Raw genomic sequence first — 21,919 nt, forward strand, 5'->3', positions numbered from 1 at the left:
TAAACCAGTGCTTAGGCACAACTTAAAAAAAAAGAAAAAGGAAAAAGAGCAGAAATCCCAGTGAACTTGCATCTTTCTTTCAGAGGCAGAGAAGAGCGAAGAATTTGTCTGATCTAAAGACTCTGCCATTACAAGACAAACACTTAAACTCAAGTTTGCTTTCTTTTGTTTTGTTTTACATTGGAAGAAGGGCACTGAGAGGGTGATGCATGTGAATTAACTTACCTGCCTTCCTCTCAACTTTGAGACAAGGATTTTCCCTACCACATTCGTTGTCTCTCTCGCCACTTCAAGAACTTCACTTATGGGAAGAAAAGGAAAAGGCAGGTTCAAAAGTCACCAACACTTCTCAGCAAGCGGAAGGCTATCCTGACCAGAGCCACTACTTGTTTCACCTTCCCAGTCAAAGTTACCAGGAGCAGTATCAAACAAGTTTACTGAAGACTCCACTGAAAACTGGCTAAACCAGAACAAGTGCCAGTACTGGAAGGCCGATTTTCCTTCACTCTCCCTGGCACAGTTTGGTGTAGTTGTGCAGCACTTACCAATATACTGCATTTCCTGAGAATAAAGAGTGGGGTTTAGGGAGGGAAGCAAACAAACAATCTGGCCAGGAATAAATAAAAATAAGCTCAAGGCCTCTTATATCAATACATATCTAAATTAGAGTTTCCACATGATATCTGAGCTATCTATATTAAGCCTCTCCAGCCAGTCTTCCACTAAATTAAGCTCGAGTGGCTTAAAGTTCACATGATTTTTACAGCCTAACTAGGCAGCTATTCTTTCTGCATCTCCTGTATTTAAAGTTTGTCAGCTACATTTTTCAACTTCAGTTCCAGCTCTCTGATGAAACCTTGTATGTGTGAGGTCAAATGACATCAGGAAGCACATTTCATCTCTTTTAGAGAAAAAGGATTTCAGAATAAGGTGGGATCAAAGGGAACAGTATCACAGTTGATGAGGAAATAGTTTCAGTATTAAAAAAAAAATCTAACAACATGGAAACCACAAGGTGAAATACACTCCTATCACTTCTAATCCTCAGGTTTTCCCAGTAATTCCTGTACAGCCTCACGAAGACTAGTAATGATTTAGAGCAGTACAGCTTTCCTTCAAAAGGCTACATATCCACCTCAGTCTTTAATTTTGTATTTGAAACGAGCTGTCTCAGAATAATTCCAACTAAAATCCTAATTAGGAAGGTTAGTAAATGTATTATAAATTAGTCACAATACTTTCAGTTCTATTTAAAGACTTAATTAAGTTATTCTGTTTTCTTGCTAGTCTGCAAAGACTGCAGGTTTTAGTACAGACCTACTCTTTGCTTTTATCCAAGTTCCCTTCACACATTTAGAACCAGACTGCTCACTGAACAAGACCTCCCGACTACAGGGCAGTTTCTAACAGCACCTTTCACATAAGTTTCCTCTGCCTCCAACTTTTCTTTTTAGTATCCATGTTAATGCCATGTTTTGGGACGCAGTTCACCAGAAAGAAACAAAACTGATTTCCATTGCAGTCCGTGCCATAGCAGTACATACATTAAAAGCAAGACCTGTGACACACAAAGGGGGGGTGGGGTTTGAGAAGAAATAAAAGTCTGTTGAAAAATATTTCTGATTTTAACATGTTCCTTCAAAGAGACTTTCTCCCCAAGAACTGAAAATTCCTTAACACCTGTGCAAGGCAGGTGTTCCTCCACAGAGATATATAAAAGAAGTGGGGACAAATGCTGAGCCACTCTGTGATGAATATAAGCACCTCACTGGAAGTAGACTTAACAGAGAGAAACAAGAAGCATGGGTAAGTTAAGCGAACAGGGAGCATACAGACTCTTTGTATTCACTGTACCCTTATGTTCTTTATCAAGGGGCAAGACAAGAATTTACAAGAGGAAAAAGTGAGCCGTATGAACATGAACAAGAAAAATCCATCAGATGTATTTCACTGAAGAACAACTTAGCTTTTTTCAGTCTAATCCCTATGGACAAGGGCTTCTACTAGAATTTAAGTGCCCTCTGGCTGCAATGTAATTCTACCTGAACTAGTGGGGACAGAGAAGGAAGAGAGTAAAAAGAGCTAACAAGAAGGGTATTCTTTCTGCTTGATATGAACTCCATCTCTGTCCAGCTACAATTATGCTCCGATAATTTGCAATGTTACAGATGCTAACAACTCTACGAAAATGTCTCATTTCCTTCCCTTTGCTTTCATACAATAGTCTAAAAACAGCTGTAGCACTGAGATTTTTGAGTGTGTTAAGGATTTTAGGTATTGCAGGTAGTGCCAGCCCAAACCATTTTTAGGAAGTTTTAAAATTTAAAGCTTTTGATTAAGAAACATCAGCTTCCTTCATTCAAGTCAGTCAATCACAGAGCAAGGGACTACTAGTATGGGCATTGTTCCAAAGCTAAAAAGCTCCCAACCATAGAAAGGCCCTTTAAACTATTTTGGCTCCAAGATGAAATGGGTTTTGTAACAAAGAGCATGTGAAAAATAAAGTTAAACTTGACTTCTTGTTTTAACTTTATTAGAAGCAGTTGCAAATTTTTTTTAAAGATTCACTAAATGTACGCATTCTTTTAACAGAGTTCAGACACAGCCAAGATGTGGAGTAGGAAAAAGAATTAGTAAATTATAAAGAGTTGTTCCTCATTTTATTATAGCAGTGAAGATTATTGCATTAAAATGAATTGGTAAGCAAACAAATTCACAGTAACAAGGGGGGGTGGGGGTGGGGGGAGAATCAAATAGCTTTCCCACCTTCCAGCCACCAGAACACAAACACGTAACTCTCCAACAGTAATCAAACATTTCAGAGCCATCAAGGTTTAAAGGAATTATTCTTAAAAAAAAAATCTATTAAGAAAATAGCTCATACCATGCAAAATTCATGCATTAATTTTTAACCATTTTGCTTTTTTCAACAGCAGTTCAGCTCAGCCTTATTTGAGAAAGAGGCCAGGCAGCGTTATGCAGTGCACTAGCTGAAAAACAGTATTCAACTAAACTGCAGAGTAAGGGAATCCAAAAAAGCACTAAAGCAGCATTTGCCATGTTCCCTTCCTTTGTCTGCATTAATTTAAAACATGGCTAGCAATGCCTCTGCACACACACTACATACATACTACATTCAAAACTAAGCTCTACGAGAGACAAACAGTATCAGGGGATTACAGCTCTGTAGCAGCCATTGCTGTACCTGGTTTTCAACTCTTTTTGCTCTTGATCATCTGCATAGCATTCTTCCTTTCTTGAGCCTCCTTTTCCCCTCCACAATTTCACCATTTGGCTAGCAGGCTCGCTTTAAGTGTCACTTCTATTTGCGTTTCCCCCACATGAACAGTTCTTCATGCTGTAAGGTCATTTGAATGCAATTGTAACTTTGGCTCACGCACAAGTTTCCTCGCCCTCTCTTGGCAGAGCAGTTACACAAACTACCAAACTGAGTCAAAGAGAAAGGGTTAGACTAGTCCTCTCTTCAGTCTGCTGCATTAAAGCCTTCATCTTTCAAGTGCTTTTTACAATATCTACATTCTTAACCATGTCCAAAATTTTTAGTTTGAGCACAGAGCAGTATAGACAACTGTATGCAAACATCCTCTGGACAGAATAGATGTTAGCAAATCTTTTCCTCTTAAACATCACATAGAAAATGTAAACAGGGAAGTGTATATCATCATGAAAACACTACAGAATGTTTCCAGAGTCTTCACAAAAGTAGTAAGATTTCTTTATAGAACAAAATAAAGCAGTACATTAAAGCTGCATACATCTCAAAAGTCTAAGGCTTTCTGCTGCAAGTCTTGAAACACTGATGAGAGAACAGAGCTATGAGCTCATCTGGCAATCACAAGTACTCCCACAAATTAAACCCCATTTTGCTGAAATTATCCTCCAAAGGAAAGCCAGTCACAAACTCTGCCCTCCTCAAAACAGCATTTTTATATAGTGCATGAGCTGTCACCTCAGCAAACTTTGAGTTTTAAGGATTTGGAAATAATTTATCATTCCTCAAGAAGACTATCGAGCAATTTCCTTTCTTAATTTCTCCTCCAAGACAGATTGCAACAGTTCTTCTCAGACAACCTCCCGTCCCCTCACATTCAGGACAAGTTTGCAATTGCAGCCACCTCTTCTCCCAGTAGCAATTCTCTTTGTGTACTGATTCAACTCACAGTGTCAAAACAAAGGCTGTGTAAACATTGTCTTCCAAGGGTAAGTTCACACCAATTACAAACTTTTGAGTCTTTGTAGATAGAAATGCAACTCCCTCCCTGCAAAACCTCTCCAAAAACAAATGGTCCTTCAGACAAAATAAAGGATAATGCAATTTTAAACATTTCTCATCTGATCTTGCTTATTAGAAGTTACCTTCCCACTTGTGTCTAACTATCTAGATTTTTTTTAAGTTCAATTGTAATTATTCAAAAGGCTCACACCTACTTCGATGGCTATTTACAGTGCTTCCTATTGCACCAAGCTTTTGGATGCTGACAACCCAACTCTGATCAAAAGAAGATTCCTCATTTTGGAATGACTTCTTACTATATGAATCCTTTACACTCGTGCATGTTTTCAGATTGATTTGCATTCAATCATCCCGCTGTTCTTCAGTTCAACACTGAGCATAACCGTATGCCTGGATACTGTCCAGCCTTTAAGATACATAAACCGTCATTTACTTTATCAGTGGAGCTGCAGATATTCCCAGTGCCTTTTCACACCACTGTTTTCCTGCTTCACAACAGTCCTGACTCATACAGTTTTAAAGTACAAGAAATGTTATGAGTATCAGGCTATGATTACAGAAGACTGAAATTCACCATATGGTGAACAGTGGATTTGATGAGGTGATTTACATTTGCAAATGCAATTCTATTCCCATGTGCACTTCTATACTTCATCTTAAGCCTGAACACAAAGACCTGCAATAGGAAAAATTAAATTTGAGCCTGATAGTGAAGTAACAAGATTTAAAGTAATAACAAATGAAAATATTTCACATAGAACTTTTCACAGAGAACAATATTGTACCTGTCCTATTTCAAAGATGACATCTTCTCCTCCCCAAGTTATTTATACCACTTAGTTCCACTGTTAGGGAGATACATTTTTTCCAGTACTACAGAACTTTAAAAGGCAGAGATACAGAAAAATAATTTTTAAAAAAGTTTCCCTTTCTTCCCCAAGAATGAAAAATAGAAAAAGAGAAGGAAAGAAATACAGCAGTAGGCCTTCAGCAATCAGTATCTATTCAAGACAATCCAGAACTAACATTCGCAGCAATATGCAAATACAGCGCTTTAGTGGTCAGGGAGTGGAATAAAATACTCTGTTAGAGGCTGAAACTTCAGAGAAAAATGTTGCTTTTCACCAACATGCAGAACTAAGAAGAAAGATTTCCTGTTCATACCCTTTGTGTACAAGTTGGGATTTCCACAGATGTTTCCCTGAAATCACAGCACATAAAGTATTTGTGAAAATCCATTTTTTGTTTTAATTTTTCAGTTACAAAGTTTAGTTTTTCTGAGAATTAAGAATTTTTCAACCAACATTTTTCTTTCAGATTTCCCAGTGAGTCCATGTAATTGCCATCTTCCATCTGTCTTGCCCACACATCTTCAGCAGCAGGAAGATTTGCTGACACTATAATCAAGAATGAAACTGACAGTAAGATTATTTATCCTTTGGCAGTCTGTGTCACTGTTAAATATTCAGTGAGACAAATAAGGATTTAACTCTACAGCTGACTGGCTACTAAACCTTGTATAGATTTGCTTGGGTTTATTCTTTGGCAAAGTTTATTCTGAAACACAAGTCATTGCTTTGTATGCAACTGTGGATGTGAATTGCCAGATCAGTGTACCACAGACGTTCAAGGCATTCTACTCCATTCCAATTTAAATAATTGATTTGTTGTTAGATAAAGGAATCACCAACTATTCACCTGACTTTCACAGAGGGAAAGTAGTTTGCATCAAGACACTCTGTTGAGCAGTACCTGGGTAAACTGTTATTGAATGATCACTCCCCCCCCTTTTTTTTTTAATTTAAAAAAACAAAAGGCATGTATAAATCCCAAAGCACGTTTTTCTCAAGATACTTGCAGTACATGCAGTGAGATTAAATTCTCACAGAAGTGCAATCAGCTCTGCTCCTGAAGGATGGGAAGACAAAAAGATAACAATGAAAAACAGCAAATGACAGATTTGGACACCTGAGCGTTACCCCAGATTTGGCAAAATATAAACACAGGACTTCTATAAGCAATAAGCAAATAGTTATTTGTTGCTATTTACACACAGATTTTTATAAAAAAGTCACCTTGCTGATACTAGATGTCTGATACTAGATGTAAGACCTAGATGTCTTTAACTAGATGTCTCCTGCCTACCCGCAAAACATTATGCCACCTCATAGGATCAGTCCAGTACTGCATGATCTACATCATCCATCTACTCACACTACATATCCTGAAGACTGTCTGCTTCATGGTGGTACTGCAGAGGTATTTGAAGTAACTCAAGTCCACAGTCTGGCACATCTATTCTTTGAAAGTCCATTTGCTATGGAATAAAAAAAAAAAAACAAACAAACAAAAAAACCAACCCTCATAATAAGCCCACATACAAAGCACAAAATTTCTTTATGTCCTTTACCTGCAACATATTTCAACTCATTTCTAAACTATTTTATTTGACAAATTTGTAATATAACTTTCATTACCATCTTAACTTCGTGGTGAGGAAGGAAAAGGTCATTGTCGTCTTAAAAATAATCTAAAGAGAAGCTGGAAGAAGGGAGTAGCTTGTCTGTGCTTATTAACTAGTGTTGTTTTACTAGTGCAAGGTAACAAAAGTTTGTCTTTTGTAGTAACTGCTATTAGGCACGGTGGGTGTAAAGATCCAAACCGAAGTGATGGGCCAAGAAAGTTTACAGACAAAACTGTGGATAATTTTTCCAGTGAATATCCCCTACACCGCCCTTTCACACCCACACCAGCAAATATGCGTTCAATCCAAAATCCTTCCCCTGCAGCTTCTCTGAAAACACTGTATGTAGGCAGCCTAAATTATTATTCAGAACTAGAACATTCAGAATGTGTCTCAGCTTTTCAGATACCCAGGCACAGTCAGTAAACAGCAGATTAGTCTCTGAACAAATGGGCAGAGTAGTTGACTGTCTTAATATTAAAAGTATAAAATAAGTTATGTGGCTACTACAGGAAAGCTATAAGCCACAATACAGAAAAAGTTTAAAATTAATTTAGAAAGATTTAAGATCTTGCAAAAATAGGATTGAGCATTGTAACACCAGAACTGTTTCCACTTTCTTCCTAGTCTAATGCACATTTGTTGTCTAGTGTCCAAAAAAAAAGTTAAAAGTAATTCAGTCCCAGAAATAAGAATAAAATAAAAGCAGCTTGTTCCCCAAATAGTCCTTTTCTGCTTTGGCAATCCTGCAACATGAAAAAACAAAAACCAAATCAACAACCACCCCTCCAAACACACACATGGAAGAAAAACACCCAGGCCTTTTACCAATCTGCATAATATAGACAGAAAAAACCCTGACACCAGAAGTAGAAAGCAACAGATCACAAAACATCACTCCATGCCTCAGTTGTATATGCTATCCCTATGGCAGTACCCATTGCACCTCCATCAACAAGTTACACAAAAAGGTCATGCAGCTGAATTCACCTGTTCCAGGCACCAGCAGGGAAAGTTTTACTGAGGTTTAAAAAAAAAAAACAAACAAGAAACCACACACACCAAAAAACCCCCACCAAAACCAAAAAAAGCCCCACACCACCAAAGAAATCCGGAAGTCTCCTCCCCACCTCTGTCCTCCTTCTCTACACACAGTGTGCTCACTACACAAGACACTAGTAGTTGCAAGTGTGTCTCCACACGACGCCCCAAGTAAACAAGTGGTTTCCAGTTTCAATCAACCACTATAGCTCATTCTTCGTATTTAAAGATGGAAAGAACAAGTTCTTCCTTACTCTGGTGCGTGCAAGCTTTCTTCCTTTGAATTACATCAAACAATTCATGCTTAGGTTTTACAACATACACCATCGTGAACAAAGCACTGTTTACATTTAAAAGGAACCTTACCATTCAATATTAATGTGAAGGACAGATGTAGAAGACAGGCAATGATGCTTACTCAGTGTATCTGAATGAAAACGGCTCTTAAGGAAAAGAGGAAAGAAGGAAAGTTTAATGATTATTTAGTAGAGAATTCAGCATACATTTGATAGACTTACACAGGCACCCATGCTAGGGACCTGCAAGGACTGGCTGAGGAACAACAATCAGAGCCAGGTATAGCCAGCCTGTGGTAACAGGCAGCAGCTGCAGAAGGCTTCATCAGGCATTCGGTACATCTGCCTCTATCCCCACGGGAGCCTGCTGCTCCAGATGGCAAACAGGTACTAAGGACTCTATGGCTTTTTTCTGAAACCAGTTTAAAGAAAGATAGACAGCACAAACTGAATAGATTGTCAGCTCATTTTAAATAAGAATTGGTTTGGTGTCATCCTGATTATGCTAAAAGCCCCCAAAACAGTGTCAGGAGGTTGCCATCAGAAGAACAGAGTACACGTGCTATGCCTCCCTCAGGCCCAAATTCCCTCTGCCTCCAAATCTGTTATTAAATACTGCTTGCAACTATTAAAACCAAAACATTTCAGAACAGACATCAGATTAAAAGCAAAGTTAAGTATTCAGTACTTATGCTTTTACCCATAGTTCCACAAAAAATTAAGGTAAGTGTGCTTTTGGAGGCAGGTAACTTACATGAGCACTCAGTTGCTACGTGTATTTTAACATCACTGAAGACAATTCCAACAAGCTCCTGTATGCCTCTGAGCAGCATAACCCTTGGTTCAGCTTGCATCTGCGAATCCAAAACACTAAACTGATCTATTCATTTTTCAAATGTCACCACCTAACCATCAGGATTGAATTTATGTAGCAGTCAAGTCAAACAAGGGTCCAGTTCTGCCCTCAGTTACACTCTAGTACTTCCAGCTAGTACAGCTGTTCTACTTCAGATTTACACAACAGTAACAGTACAATACAGTAGAATACAAACCTGAAAGCTACCAACTAAAAGACAATTTAAACTAACATTTTGTCTAACTGCTTAACTTTAAATTTTTTGGTTGGTTGGGACTCGTAAACACAAAGCCCCCACCAAGAAAAGTAGCCCTATCAGCGAGGCAAGCTAAGCTAAATTACTTGTACTCCAACAATCCTATCTAACCATGCATACCCACAGAACACCTAACCTCTCCATTTTACCGCCCAGTGTTGTGTTCAGATATGGCCCCATTTAATTATGAATTGGATTGCCAAAAAAGAATAGGACAGTTAACTTACTGCTGTTTAATGAGCACGCTCTTGTTAGTTGTGAATACATTCACTGTACTCATTAAATCAGGAGGCACTGGAGTTCTGAATACATCATTAAAAGGATCCAGGAATGCTGCTGCTTTGTTCAGCATGACTACATGCTCTGCTTGACAGTTGGAAAATGAGAAAGAAATGTAAGCCCCTTCCTGTTGGGCCAGCAGATCTAATTTTAAACTAGGAGGAGGGAGAGAGAGTGGGAGATCTGCTTCTTCAGAGTTTCAGTCATTTAGAACACAAATAAGTTTCTCTTTTTATTGCTGACTTGAAGCTCAGTACTGTAAGATATCAACAAAAAGAAGTGTCAAGCTTGGGGGAGGGGAGGATATTAGAAAAAGAAAAAAATCAGAGCCCATCTTTAATACACCCAAGGAGCAGGAGCGTACATTAGTCTACCAACCTGTCAATTAGCAAAATGAACCTTCATAAAACAAATACAGACACGCCCCTAACATGGCAGTTCCCACACTATTTACAATATATTGATTAAGGCTGAAGAGGGAGTGAAATCGGCTAGTAGGCTCCCATACGTTCTCACAGGAGAGATTTAGAATGCATATTCAGTGAGAGGATGAGATTTTCATCTGTCAAGGGTTGATCCATCTACCCACAAAGATATACACCCACATGAGATTCTGCATGTCTAAAGCATTGTAGAGTTACAGAGAAATTAAAACTTAACTGGCAACTGTTTAGCTTGAACCCATTGCATGGAAGTGTTTTCTGCCAAAAGAGGTATGTGAACCAGCATCACTGATGGCATCACTGGAGTTGCAGAGATCCCTGAAGTTGAGATTTAACAAGCACAACTGCTTCCTCTAGCACATCCTTGGGAGGGGAAAATGCATTTCTGAAACATGTTTATAACAAATCCTCTTCTACCTCATGCACGGAAAATTGGACAGGTTGCTAAAGTTCAGAACTGGGGATGGAGGGGGAGAGCTGACCAGGGCTTAATGCTCTCAGTGCAAGACTCAACCACTTTAATCCAAGCAATTATTTTCCAGTCAGAAAGTTGTTGATACTGTAAGCAGCTATATAAATACTGGATTCTAGTCAAACAAGGACTGCCACCTACCAAGGACAGTATAATATCACAAGCACATTTGCCACTGTCTCCTCCCATCATGCAGAGATGACAGTTCATCACCGACCTGGGAAAAACATGGTCTAACCAGTCATGTTAGCACATTAGGACTTTGCTTGCTCCAAGCCTTCAGAGCAAGCCCCTGGAGTTCATCAAGAGCCTGATTTTCTCAGTTTTGCCAAGAAAATAATCTTCAGGAAAAAATCCTTCTGATTAAGCAGTCAGGCTTAATGCAACACGCCCTAACTAATCCTCTTAAGTTTTCTCTGGGTTCTGCACTATAATCTCAGTAACACAGGAGGCACTGTTCTTTTCATAGAAGCTATGTGACTGTGTGGACTGTCACAATCTTATTCAAATAGCAATTGATTCCTCACTGCTATCAATCCAAGTAATCGACACCCAGGTTTCAGCACACAGACCAGCTTACTTTGGATACAATCATACAGCAGTACTCTCAAATGACTGTAAAACAGCACTCATCCACATGAACCACCAAAGGTTTCTGGGGTCATATCCAATGGCTCTCCACACTGCAATAAGTGGAGGCATTTAGTTCTTTTACACTGTATTGTGGGAACAGCCTGAAGAACTATCTGGGTCTCCAATGGTTTAAAACACCACCATTAGTAAAAACTAGAAAGGTTAACAGTTTGAGGACGGGGAGATCAAAAGAGGGAATCACATTTGGACTACATCTAGAGATACATCTCTTGCCAGAAATATGCACCTAGCACTTGACTAGAAAAAAAAAACCAACACAAAAACAAACAAACAAACAAAAACAAAAAAAAACCCAAACAAAAAAAAAACCCCCACCCACACAACACCCTTTAGGTCACCAACATTTTTTCAGTGTCAGATAAAACAATGACAGCAAACAAGTATTCAGATTTTCTGATCTATTGTATGGTCTGTACCTCTAACATCCAGAAAAGAACATGCACACAGAGAAAATGCATGGGAAAAGCATGATAGCCCCAACCAGAACTGCATGTTAGATTATTTATTTTGGATGCTGTTCTCTTCAACCATACTAAAAAGCTCTGTATGAGAGTACTGTCTGATTAGAGTTAGGAAGCTGAGAGACGGACATATAAAAACTTATCAAGTGTTGCATTTTCTTCTCTTTGTGCTTAACAGGGCAACTCATGCAGCATCTCAGCTGGTTTAGCTCAAAAAACACCACACACTTTAATGACAGAAAGGAAAAGATGATGCACAGGGAATTGTTTAAACATTCGTTGTTCTGCTTAGCAACAACATGCTTACATGGTTAAAAAAACCCATAACACAAGAAATACGGAGACATACTTGTTACCCATTATAAATAGTTCACATTCTTCAGCTCCTCATGTACCTTTGGTTTGTCATTTAGTCAGTCTTGCATCTTCCTGGAGATACCTCCCTTTTCTATTTTGTACAACACAGAGCATATCACAAGTCCATAGAATACCAAGCAGCTTGCGATTTATATTTTGAGGATATTTAAACTGGTTAACTGACTTCCAGAGGGGACACAAATTACACATTCAAAACAAGACATACATGCTCTTTTCCTACTATGACAAAAAGAAAGAAAAAACGTGTTTCTCCATGTTATATGCTATATCACCATAACATAATAAGCAGTAGTTCTGTTCACAGATTTTAATCACAACATTATTGATACCTCTTTGCTCTGTGTGTATTACATGTCATCTTATGTCTCACCACATCCATTCAAAATCTTTGCAGGAACAGCTTTACATTATATACATACACAAAAAGTAATACAAGGGCCCTGTCTAAATAGCAGTGTCAAAGAAAACAGAAAACAAATACATGAATGGCAGAACATGTGCACCTACAGACTTGAGTCCTGGCTAGCTCCCCAAGTCCTAATTTTGAAAGCACTTGTATTTATTCTCAAATTATCACTTTTTTCATTCTTCCGTTTCAAATACTTCAAACTGGTTTTTGACACATGCAAGTTAACATAAAATATCTTGCCCAGTTGCATAGGGAAAAAATAAAAATTAAAAAATCTGTTTGTTGCATGGAAAAACAATTTGTCAGACGTTTTCTTTTCCATGTACTCCACTGCACCATATGTGGGGGCTGGAAGAGAGCCTAAGAACATCTGCCACAGACTTTAAAACCCCTAATAATAGCACAGCTGGTGTCCCCAGTCTAATGATCTCAGCACAGACTCACGTGACCACTCCTGACTCTGGCCCCCAACCCAGGCAAAGCGCAGAAACACTCAAAGGTTGGACATGTTCATTCATTCTCAACTCGATTTGCATTTCAGAAAAGAACCAATGCAGAAAGCAAGTTGAAATGCTTATATTTCAAGCAGTTCAACAGTCACTGTTTCCACAGGATTTCCCCGTGCTCCTTTCATTAATTCCAGTTAGCAGAGCACTCCCTATTCCATAAAAAGAAGCTACTCAAGAAAATAACTGCAAGTCTCAGTGATCCAGGGTTAGAAACATAAAATGCTTTAGCTGAGCTTAAGTGTATTACAGAGGTGTTGGGTTCCCCCCCCCCCCCCCACTAAACTCATGGACTATCTTCCATTCTTGTCCATTTAGTTTACTTACAAATATATGTTTCTACCCACTTTCTTTTAAACATGTTAAAAAGCTGGTTTATAGAGGAGAAAACCTTTATTTCAAAGAAGAAGAAAAAGAAGGCAGAAGAGCAAGGAACTCCGGAAATGCAACTATGTTTCAGCTCACACAGAGTCAGCATTGGTAGGTATTTATCACACAGATGTTTTAGAGAAACGTCTGCAATTTCCCATGTCCAAAGGATGTGGCTAGCAAAACAGTATGATGGACTCTGTGAAGGTGGGAACAAAGAAAGCAATGTTTGGGTGGGGGTGAGATGCCTGAGACTTTCATTATGCTTCAGTCTACCCTCTGTCCTCTTTACTCTTTCATCTATGCAAAAACATAGGTAGCTTCAAGCAGTCAACAGGCATGAGTTCAGTTTATACGTAACAAACTGTTCAGTTCACATAACATGCGCAGGTGCACCCATGAAAGGCTAGACCTGACCCAATAACTGACCGTCTCTAGCACAGACAGAAGAGGCAAGCATTCCACAGACAAGTTTAGTCACTAGCAAAGCATGAAGGGGTGGCTACTTTAGCAAATTACTGTATCCACAGTAACAACACACTGAATACTGAGCTCCAAATTCCAAGAACAACCCATTTAATCAGTCTACTATAAAACACCAATATGTGACACTAACATCCTCATCAAAGAGTGTTTTCATTCTCATTTCCCATGAGGCAGAGAGGGGACAAAAACCCAAAAGCAGATAAAGGCACCACTTTGTAAATTCCCACACTGTCCAACAATGTTGGCCCACTTTCAAATAAGAGCCATTTCGCAGATAATCTTTCTTAATTTGCACCACATCACTGAACAACAAAGGGAAAAAGAAGAGAAAATACAGAGCAAGTTACTTTTTAGTCTTATATAAAAGCACTGAAGTTTGAGAAAGGCTAATACACAAGATCAGCCCAGTTACAGTAATCAATTTGGCTGTGACAAACATACTTACAGTCATGCATCAGTTATATGCCTTACTCTTCTGCTAGCCCTCTATCTGATCTGTAACTTCTCTTGTCTCAGAGCTGTAAGATCAAGATACATTTTAGGTAGCCTTTTTTTTCCTCGAGTCTCACAATTATGCTATTAAACTGCACACATGCTCTTATTTCTGACTTCACTATGAAAAAAGTGTATTTTAAGAAACTAGGCAAACTGTCCCACCTTTTCAACCAAAATCTAAACATCAGCAAGAACTAGGTCAAAGGAGAGACAAAAACCTGCAGCAGAAAAGCATCTATAGAAAGAAAAGATATGGCCTCAGATGACATCAGTTTGATCATGAATTCTTAATACCAAAAATTGTACATCACAACTGCCTACAGAAGGCTGTATATGTCATGCTGTAGATTTCTGCAAATAAGGCAAACCCACTTCCTTCCCACCTTAAACTGCAACTGGGGAGCTAACTATGCAATGGCAGCAACAGCTGTGTCACAAGTGTTGACTGTGGCTGTGGCAAAGATCCTGGCTGGCACCAATAATGAATTACACTGCTTTTTAAAAATAAATTTGACATCAGACACATTAAAGAAGTCTTCTGTTGCTGCGCTGTTGCTTGTGTAACAGATACAGTAACTACAAATAAGAGACATCATGCCCTTCAACTTGGCAGAAGAGACTGCTGTTCACAAAACAAGCATAATGTCTCCCAGGCACTAACAATTTGCAGAACTAACAAAGTTCTCCTGCGTAAGCCAGCTCACAACTGCTGGCTCAGAGTGGGCACATAACTACTGTTGTCTCCAGATTTTGTTTCCTTCACTTGCTACAGGCCCAAACTCCTTTTCCCCTTCTCTTGGGTGCCACATGCTATAGCTCCAAGTCCCATGTGACAGAAAGCAGGTAGAGCCAAAGAGTTCTTCTAAGTGGGTTAGTACTTCCACACTTCAAAGAGACAGACCCTAGCCATCTACACTGCAGTCACCCTGAACTGCAGTTGCACTGCTTCATTCAATACAACAATATCTGCATACAATTTACAAGTTCTCAGCCTTACTCTGCTTACAAGATCAAGCTATTGATCAGGAAAAGGCCAGGAATCTTAACCTGCATGCCTTCTAGCCCAACTGCATGCTACGTCCTTCCTCTCAACGATTTGTAATTTATCCAGAAAACAGTTTTCCCTTCCTATTTCAACATGTACCTTATTATGCAGCTGTCCTGACAGAACTTGTATTTTGCTATTCAGGAAACTACAGGCTGGGGTGTAAGATAAATGAGTACGTTAGATGACAAAGACAAACACAATGCAAACACTGTATAACTGCAGAGGACAGTCATTGGTAGGCACAGTTACCACAACCTGTAATAATTCCTGCTTGGCTCAATTCCCACCTTTCTGGAAATAGGCCTCTGACAGTACTGCTGCAACCCAGTCTGTGGAAGATTGGGGGTGGATAGGAGAACTGTTTTAACATTATAAACTAATCACAAAGCTCATAAATAACATCAGATCACAGACATATGTAGCCATAGAGTAGCCTAGAGGCCTTCCAAACCACAATTAAGCTTGGTTAACAAGACAGTCCTCTACCTTACAGACCCTTAATATTCAGACTTACAGTTTGATTCACACCAGCTGAGTGCTTTTATAAAGAGGTGATAGGCTCCAGTGAAAGTCACTTGGCTAAACTTAGCTCAAAGATTAACAAACCCTAGAAGCACACACCATGGAATAACCAGTTATTTCACTATGTCTGAATCTTGTGCCAGTTGATATCCCCCTGTCTTGAATAAATATCAAAGCAATAGTTAACAGAAGTGGATAGCACACTCATATTCTTGCAACTTGGTACTGATTTTTGAGTTGGGCATGCTCTGTAGACATATTTTATCTTGGACAAAATACCCAAAATAGCCTCACTATGCTCAGTTGCATTTACCAGCACTGAGCTGAGATGGGTTAACAGACTAACTCTGCCCTCCTGTTTACACTGTCTCCCAAGCAAACTCCCCCATTTGCAAACCGATCCTTCTAGGTGCAAATGGGAACTGGTCCCAAGATACTGTCAGTGTTACCAAGAAATACATTTGCTCCTTTTCGTCCCTTCTTCTCATTTAAGCTGCATACGTACCTTACCACAAAGTATTATACCCCAGGGCATGATGAAAAAGTGGAAGCATTAGTGTGTGTAGTATTACAAGAGCCATTTGCAAGTGCAGAAGACATAGTTGTTTCATGCTCTCATTTGCCTTGTGGTCATTCAGAAGTACGTAACTACAAAAGCTCCATACAGAGTAAAACAAACATACACTGGGCGGAGCTCACGTCAGCAGAGATCTCTTAACCTGAAGGTCATATTGTCAGCACTGCAAATGTGGAAGCAGCTGCTGACATTTTGACATGGTCCATATATTGCAGCATGCAAGATCCAAGAGACTGTAATTCAGAGACACATTTGAGGTGTCACGGATTCCAGACTCTTCTACCTCCACAACTGAGGTACTGTATATACTGACTATATTCAGTCAGGTGTACTACTGTATCCAACAATAGTAATTTGGGTTTGTTTTGTTTTGTTTGTTTTTAATTAAAAAGCAGATAAGCCCAGAGCTCAATATAGGCGCCCAAGACAAAATACTAGCCATTTTGGATGAAACATCATGTCTTGTAATGTAATGGATCCTTCCAAATTCTACTTCCCCCCCCCAACCCACACCCACCCTCACTATATTCCTTTCTCTTTCTCCACCTTTTTCACTTCAGGCACGCTAAGGGTGATCTTCACATAAAAAACAGTAAGTAACAATCTGTTTAACCGCTGTGATTCAAGTCTGGTTTTGCTGTTCTAGAGTGTAAGTGGTAAACTATGTTGAAGCTAGACTCATTTTATTGGCTCCTGCAATTATTTCCCAAAAGAGCAAAGATAACCCTCAAGACAAAAAAACCCAACCAACCAACCCACCCCTTTAAAATCAGTAATCCACAGCCTCCTGATTTGGACTTTACTCAAGGAACCACGTCTGAGTTGCAGGGCCATATTCTGCTTCTCATAATTGATAGAAACTGATATTTCAGATGTAAATGCCTAACTCCTATTAAAATCTATTCTCCAAGAGGTTAGTGAGTCCACTTGTTCAGAAATGCCTTTTTTCATATCAGTTTTAACAGGCAATTTATGAAGTTTTGTTAGACATGGAATAGTTAGGTAGCATAACTTCTTTTAGCCACCACAGCCATCTCTGGGGTGTATTATAAAATCTGGCATACTGCATAAGTTTTCCTAGACAACAACTTCTCAGTATATTTTGTGAAAAGATATTTAGAAAAGAAATTTAGAAAATTATTTCAATTTTGGTGGGGTTTTTTGTTTTTTGTTTTTGTTGTTTGTTTGGGGTTTTTTTTACGAGCTAAACCTTAAATAAGACCTTCACTTGCATTTTAGCAATTCTGTTAACCTTGTTAATTTCTCTCTTTCAAATGCCTCTGTGTAACTAGTTGCTGCCAGGAACTTTACAAACCATTAACTGACTCCCTGTAAAGAAAAGGAGATTGCCAGTTTCTCTCTTTGAGCTCTTAACAGAGTACATAAAGGAAAATCTGTAATACTTGACATACAAAACAAAGCCAGAGAAACTGTATGGTTAAAAAACCCCAAACAAACAAACCACAAAAGCAGGGAGAAAACCTAGAGAAGATTAGCCAAAACGTCAGCATTCATAAGAGATGCTTGTGAATGTCTTTAAGGCCCTTTAAGAACATCCAACGCCTTAATATTCTGAGATCCCAAGAGTTCAAAATCCTTTCACTTCTCTAGTGGTAACCGACAATACCATTGAGTAATGCAGTGTCCAAAACATTCCTCCCCAAAGTCTATTCTTTAGCTTCATGTATACTCAATTCCAAGTTGCCACACAGCTGTACTATAAGTTTTCTATCACAAAACAAACAACAGTTTCCAGTTAGAAATCAGGGCAATCAGACCCACCAATTTCCATTCAGAAGAGAAATAAATATACCTGTTGTAGGATTCAAATCAGAGCCAGAACAGGCTGAAGCCCTGTAATTTCATGCCTTCCCAATTTCTGGAGTTTGAAATAAGTATTCTATAGCTATTCAGTCTAAGAGTTTGCTAAATAAAAAAAAAAAAAATCTTTTATTGCCCACATTATAACAACTGCTTGCTTATCTTACCTTTTCCAGAGAAAGGTCTGAGGAACAAACAGGAGAACACAGTATTACATCTGCTATAACAAGTCATGTTATAAGCTGATCATTTTCCTGACTATGCAGCCACTCCTATTTCCTCTTACTCATTTATCCTGCTACAATATTATATCATGTCTTTATCTTGAAGTTATCCCCGCTAGCCATAGGATCAAAACAATAGGCTTGCTGCTAGGTGCACTTAGGAATTTCCTCTCAGCCTTCTTGATGAGGCAATTAGTGCTAATTTACCATCTCAGATAACAGAAACAGGACAGGGTATTCAATCTTCCCCGTGCAATTCTGCTAACCAAGTTTACTAAAATGATGTTTGCTACTTTCTTTTATTAAAAAACAAACAAACCCCTGCACACAACTAGTGAATGATACAATATTGATAACATTAGCTCTCATTTTTAAAGAGAGCTATATAACTTAATACACACATGTTAAATACAAGGTGTGATGTTATACACCTAAAGCAAACTAAACACTAATTGACCTTGCCTGCACACTCCGGCCTTGTCTTTGTGCCATCTCTAGCATTGATCTAACTCCCTGAGAAACACAAACCGGCAAAAAACTAAAACCAAAGAAATAAAAATAATTTTTCAAAACATGCTTTCCCAATTTGCCTCCCTGGCTTATTTCCCCATTGGGTAACAGTCAGCATGAAAGATCTGTGGACAATGCAGTACAACACATAGCTGGTGACAAGGCAGGACTATTCCCACCAGAGACGGTAAACTGTGAGACCAGGCTAATCTGGCTGCAAAAGCACAGCCTTCAGGCACATGTTCTCCCAGTCATCTCTAGCTAATATTAGTGTAGGCTGTCCTGAAAGTACACCCTCGCCCTACTGCACACCTACCCTGAAGCCACATATTCCCATCACTCCTTTTTCCTCATACAGACATTAGTGCTTGTACCACTCCACGTCAACGTGATCACCAATGCGATCTGGTTGAAAGGCTAAGCCAAGGGGATGGGGGAGGGAGGATAGGAGAGAACACACAGAGGGTGGTGTAAAGTAGTTTTCAGCTAGATCAGCTCTCTGAGCTGGGCCACAGCATGCCCATACAAGAAGTAACGCATGAGGGAGGGGTGAGGATGGGGAAGGAATACTGCCCGCTTCTGCAGCTTCAGTTACTTGCCAGGAAACCACATTTTTAAGAGTCAAACCACTAAACCAAGGCACTCTGTTGGCTTTACTTGTCACCCAGTTTTAGGCAGTCACTTCCAACTTTTATCTGCAGCTTTGAGGATATTCAAATATTCATTGCCATGAGAACAGCAATCCCTGGTGGGACTCAAATCATCAATATTCCCATTAAGTGCTGTGTATGCTTACCCATGGCACCACAGGACTGAGGGAAACCACTAGGTGAGTGCCCAGAGCCAGAATTTACAGAACCCACACAAGCATTAACCCAAGGGTTGACAGCAATGGCCTCTTCTGGAGATACAAAGAGATGAGGTTTCAGTTTCAGTTTACCCAGGTCAATTCAATAGTCATAGGAAACTGAAGCTGAGAAACTGACCAACAACTGAAGAGCCAAGAGACATTTTTATTCTTGTTGAATTCATACCTGCTGGAAGAGCAGCTGTGCTAGATCTACAAATCCAAGGAATAATCTATTTAGTCAGTTGGCAGAAAGGAAGAAAGGTAATCTTTAATCCCAAGATTTTTTTAAAGGAAAAAAATTAAATATGATGAACAATAAGGACCATTTACAAGTACAGTTTTGTCCACCTGAATTGCAACTTACGTCTAAATACCAGCTGACAAGCCATGTGATTTTTTTTTTAAGGAATCATCAGTTTTACATTAGTAAATATGTGATATTTATTCCAGTTCTTAATTCTTACTGTAAATACTCATATAGATCAACATATGGCTTGTCAGCCAACAACACTACTTTTGGATCCAAACACACACATTTAAGGCCACATTTCATAGAATCATAGAGTGGTTTGAGTTGGAAGGGGCCTTTAAAGATCAACTAGTCCAACTCCCTGCCACAGGCAGGGACATCCTTCATTAGATCAGGTTGCTCAAAGCCTTGTCCAACCTGACCTTGAACACTGCCAATGATGGTGCATCCACAACTCCTCTGTGCATACCATTTAAGGTCGTATCATTAAGATACATTTCCTGCCATCAGGTATCATCATCAACAATTTGGGAACAGGAATAAGATAAAAAATATCCCTCAATGAATGAAATAAGATCATAATAAAATCGTGAATTCTGAATTTCAGAAATCCACTCTGCTCCACTATCCACAGGAGACATATTCAGCATCCATACCCAAAGTGCAGTGGCATCAATCTGCCTGCTCCACCAGGGCTGAGAAGCTTTTCAGTAGAGTTAGGTATCTACCGTGAACTGTTAATTATATGTTTACTCCCTTCGAACTACACTTGGTTATGATCTTTGCCTTTACATACAAACATGCCTAGCTTTAATACATTACTCATTCCACAAAAGCAGTTACCTAAATCTCATTTTTTTTAAAAAAGGCAGCAATACCCCCATGAACAAAACAAAAAAGATTCCTATCCAGACATGTTAAGTCAAAAATCTTATTTCCCTCCTCTCTTTCCTCCTATGCAGTATAACAGTACAGTGGAACATTAATAACAAAACTTTCCATTTTTCTTCCTTTATGTCAACATGCAGCAGGTATCCTCTGAAAGCTGATAAATAGTACAAAATGGGTGCAGTGTTTACTTTTGGAGGGGGGAGGTTAGTAAGTCAGGCTGAAAAAGCTCTGAGACTGACTTACCTACAACAGTCATCAGCAAGCAAAGTGAGATGGCGCTGTGTCTCGGATGTGCTATGTTCCCAGTGTGTGAAAATCCCAGACTCCCATTTTGAACACTGATCTTTTTCATAGCAATACACCACGGCTGGCTTAACATTCCATCAGTTTTACTGAAGGCAAAAAGAACATAGCAGTTTCACTAAAATCACTATTGTAATAGTAGCACCACCTTATCCCGAACAACCCATCTGCCAAACAAGTATTTAAACTTTTGGTAAAATGCACTCAAATTACTTGAGCAAAGCATATGCTCTTCAGAGAAAGGAGAGTCTTCTGGCTTACCTGGAGTTTTTCTGTTGCAGAAGAATTAGTAATGTGCACTATCAACCTTACTACTGCAAATAAAAAAGTGCAGGTGTAGCACTTGTGTCCACTGAGGAGGCTTCCTCATTCAGATCCTCTACCCTGTCAGGTCCTAAACAGCTAATACCACAAAGAGTGTACCAATCCACTGATCCTAAGAGACTGATAGGCTTAAAACAGAGATTCACAAGAGCCATATCTAATCCTAGTACTGGCACTAACTCCTGAATTACCTCAGTCCATGTTTTCATCTTGCTGACCCCATTCGTCCTTTGCAAAGTAAGAGAAGACTGATTTTTGTGACTTGTGAGTGCTTAAACAACTCAATTCATTAGAAGTTTACATTGAATGTTTTGTAGCTTTTGCCATGTAAAAGAACAAAGTATTTAATAAAGTTGTATTTGCCTGAGGTACAGCAGTTCTTAAATGAAATCTCATTTAGTAGATAAAAGCAGTACACGTGACTGTCACGGAGAACTCAATGTTCTCTACAGAAAAAGGATAGCATAACATACATCTAA

The 21,919-nt window shown here is 39.1% G+C and overlaps 1 protein-coding gene across 9 annotated transcripts in view; it reads right to left on the reverse strand.

Annotated features, from left to right (window-relative positions):
* The window catches only part of TRAK1 (trafficking kinesin protein 1), a 139,090-nt gene that overhangs the window by 108,192 nt on the left and 8,979 nt on the right, over positions 1-21,919 (reverse strand). For 3 of the 9 annotated variants that reach the window (XM_072853751.1, XM_072853750.1, XM_072853759.1), the window contains exon 1: positions 3,206-3,358. The exons of 3 other annotated variants lie outside the window; for them this stretch is intronic. In XM_072853751.1, coding sequence (XP_072709852.1) covers positions 3,206-3,291 — 86 coding nt within the window. In that variant the 5' untranslated portion in view covers positions 3,292-3,358. Of the gene's footprint in view, positions 1-3,205; positions 3,359-5,419; positions 5,438-21,056; positions 21,186-21,919 lie in introns of those variants that run through there. 3 more of the 9 variants (XM_072853758.1, XM_072853757.1, XM_072853756.1) reach the window with 3 other exon arrangements.

Source organism: Ciconia boyciana, chromosome 2 (assembly GCF_034638445.1).
Source record: "Ciconia boyciana chromosome 2, ASM3463844v1, whole genome shotgun sequence".
In the NCBI taxonomy this organism is placed as follows: domain Eukaryota; kingdom Metazoa; phylum Chordata; class Aves; order Ciconiiformes; family Ciconiidae; genus Ciconia; species Ciconia boyciana.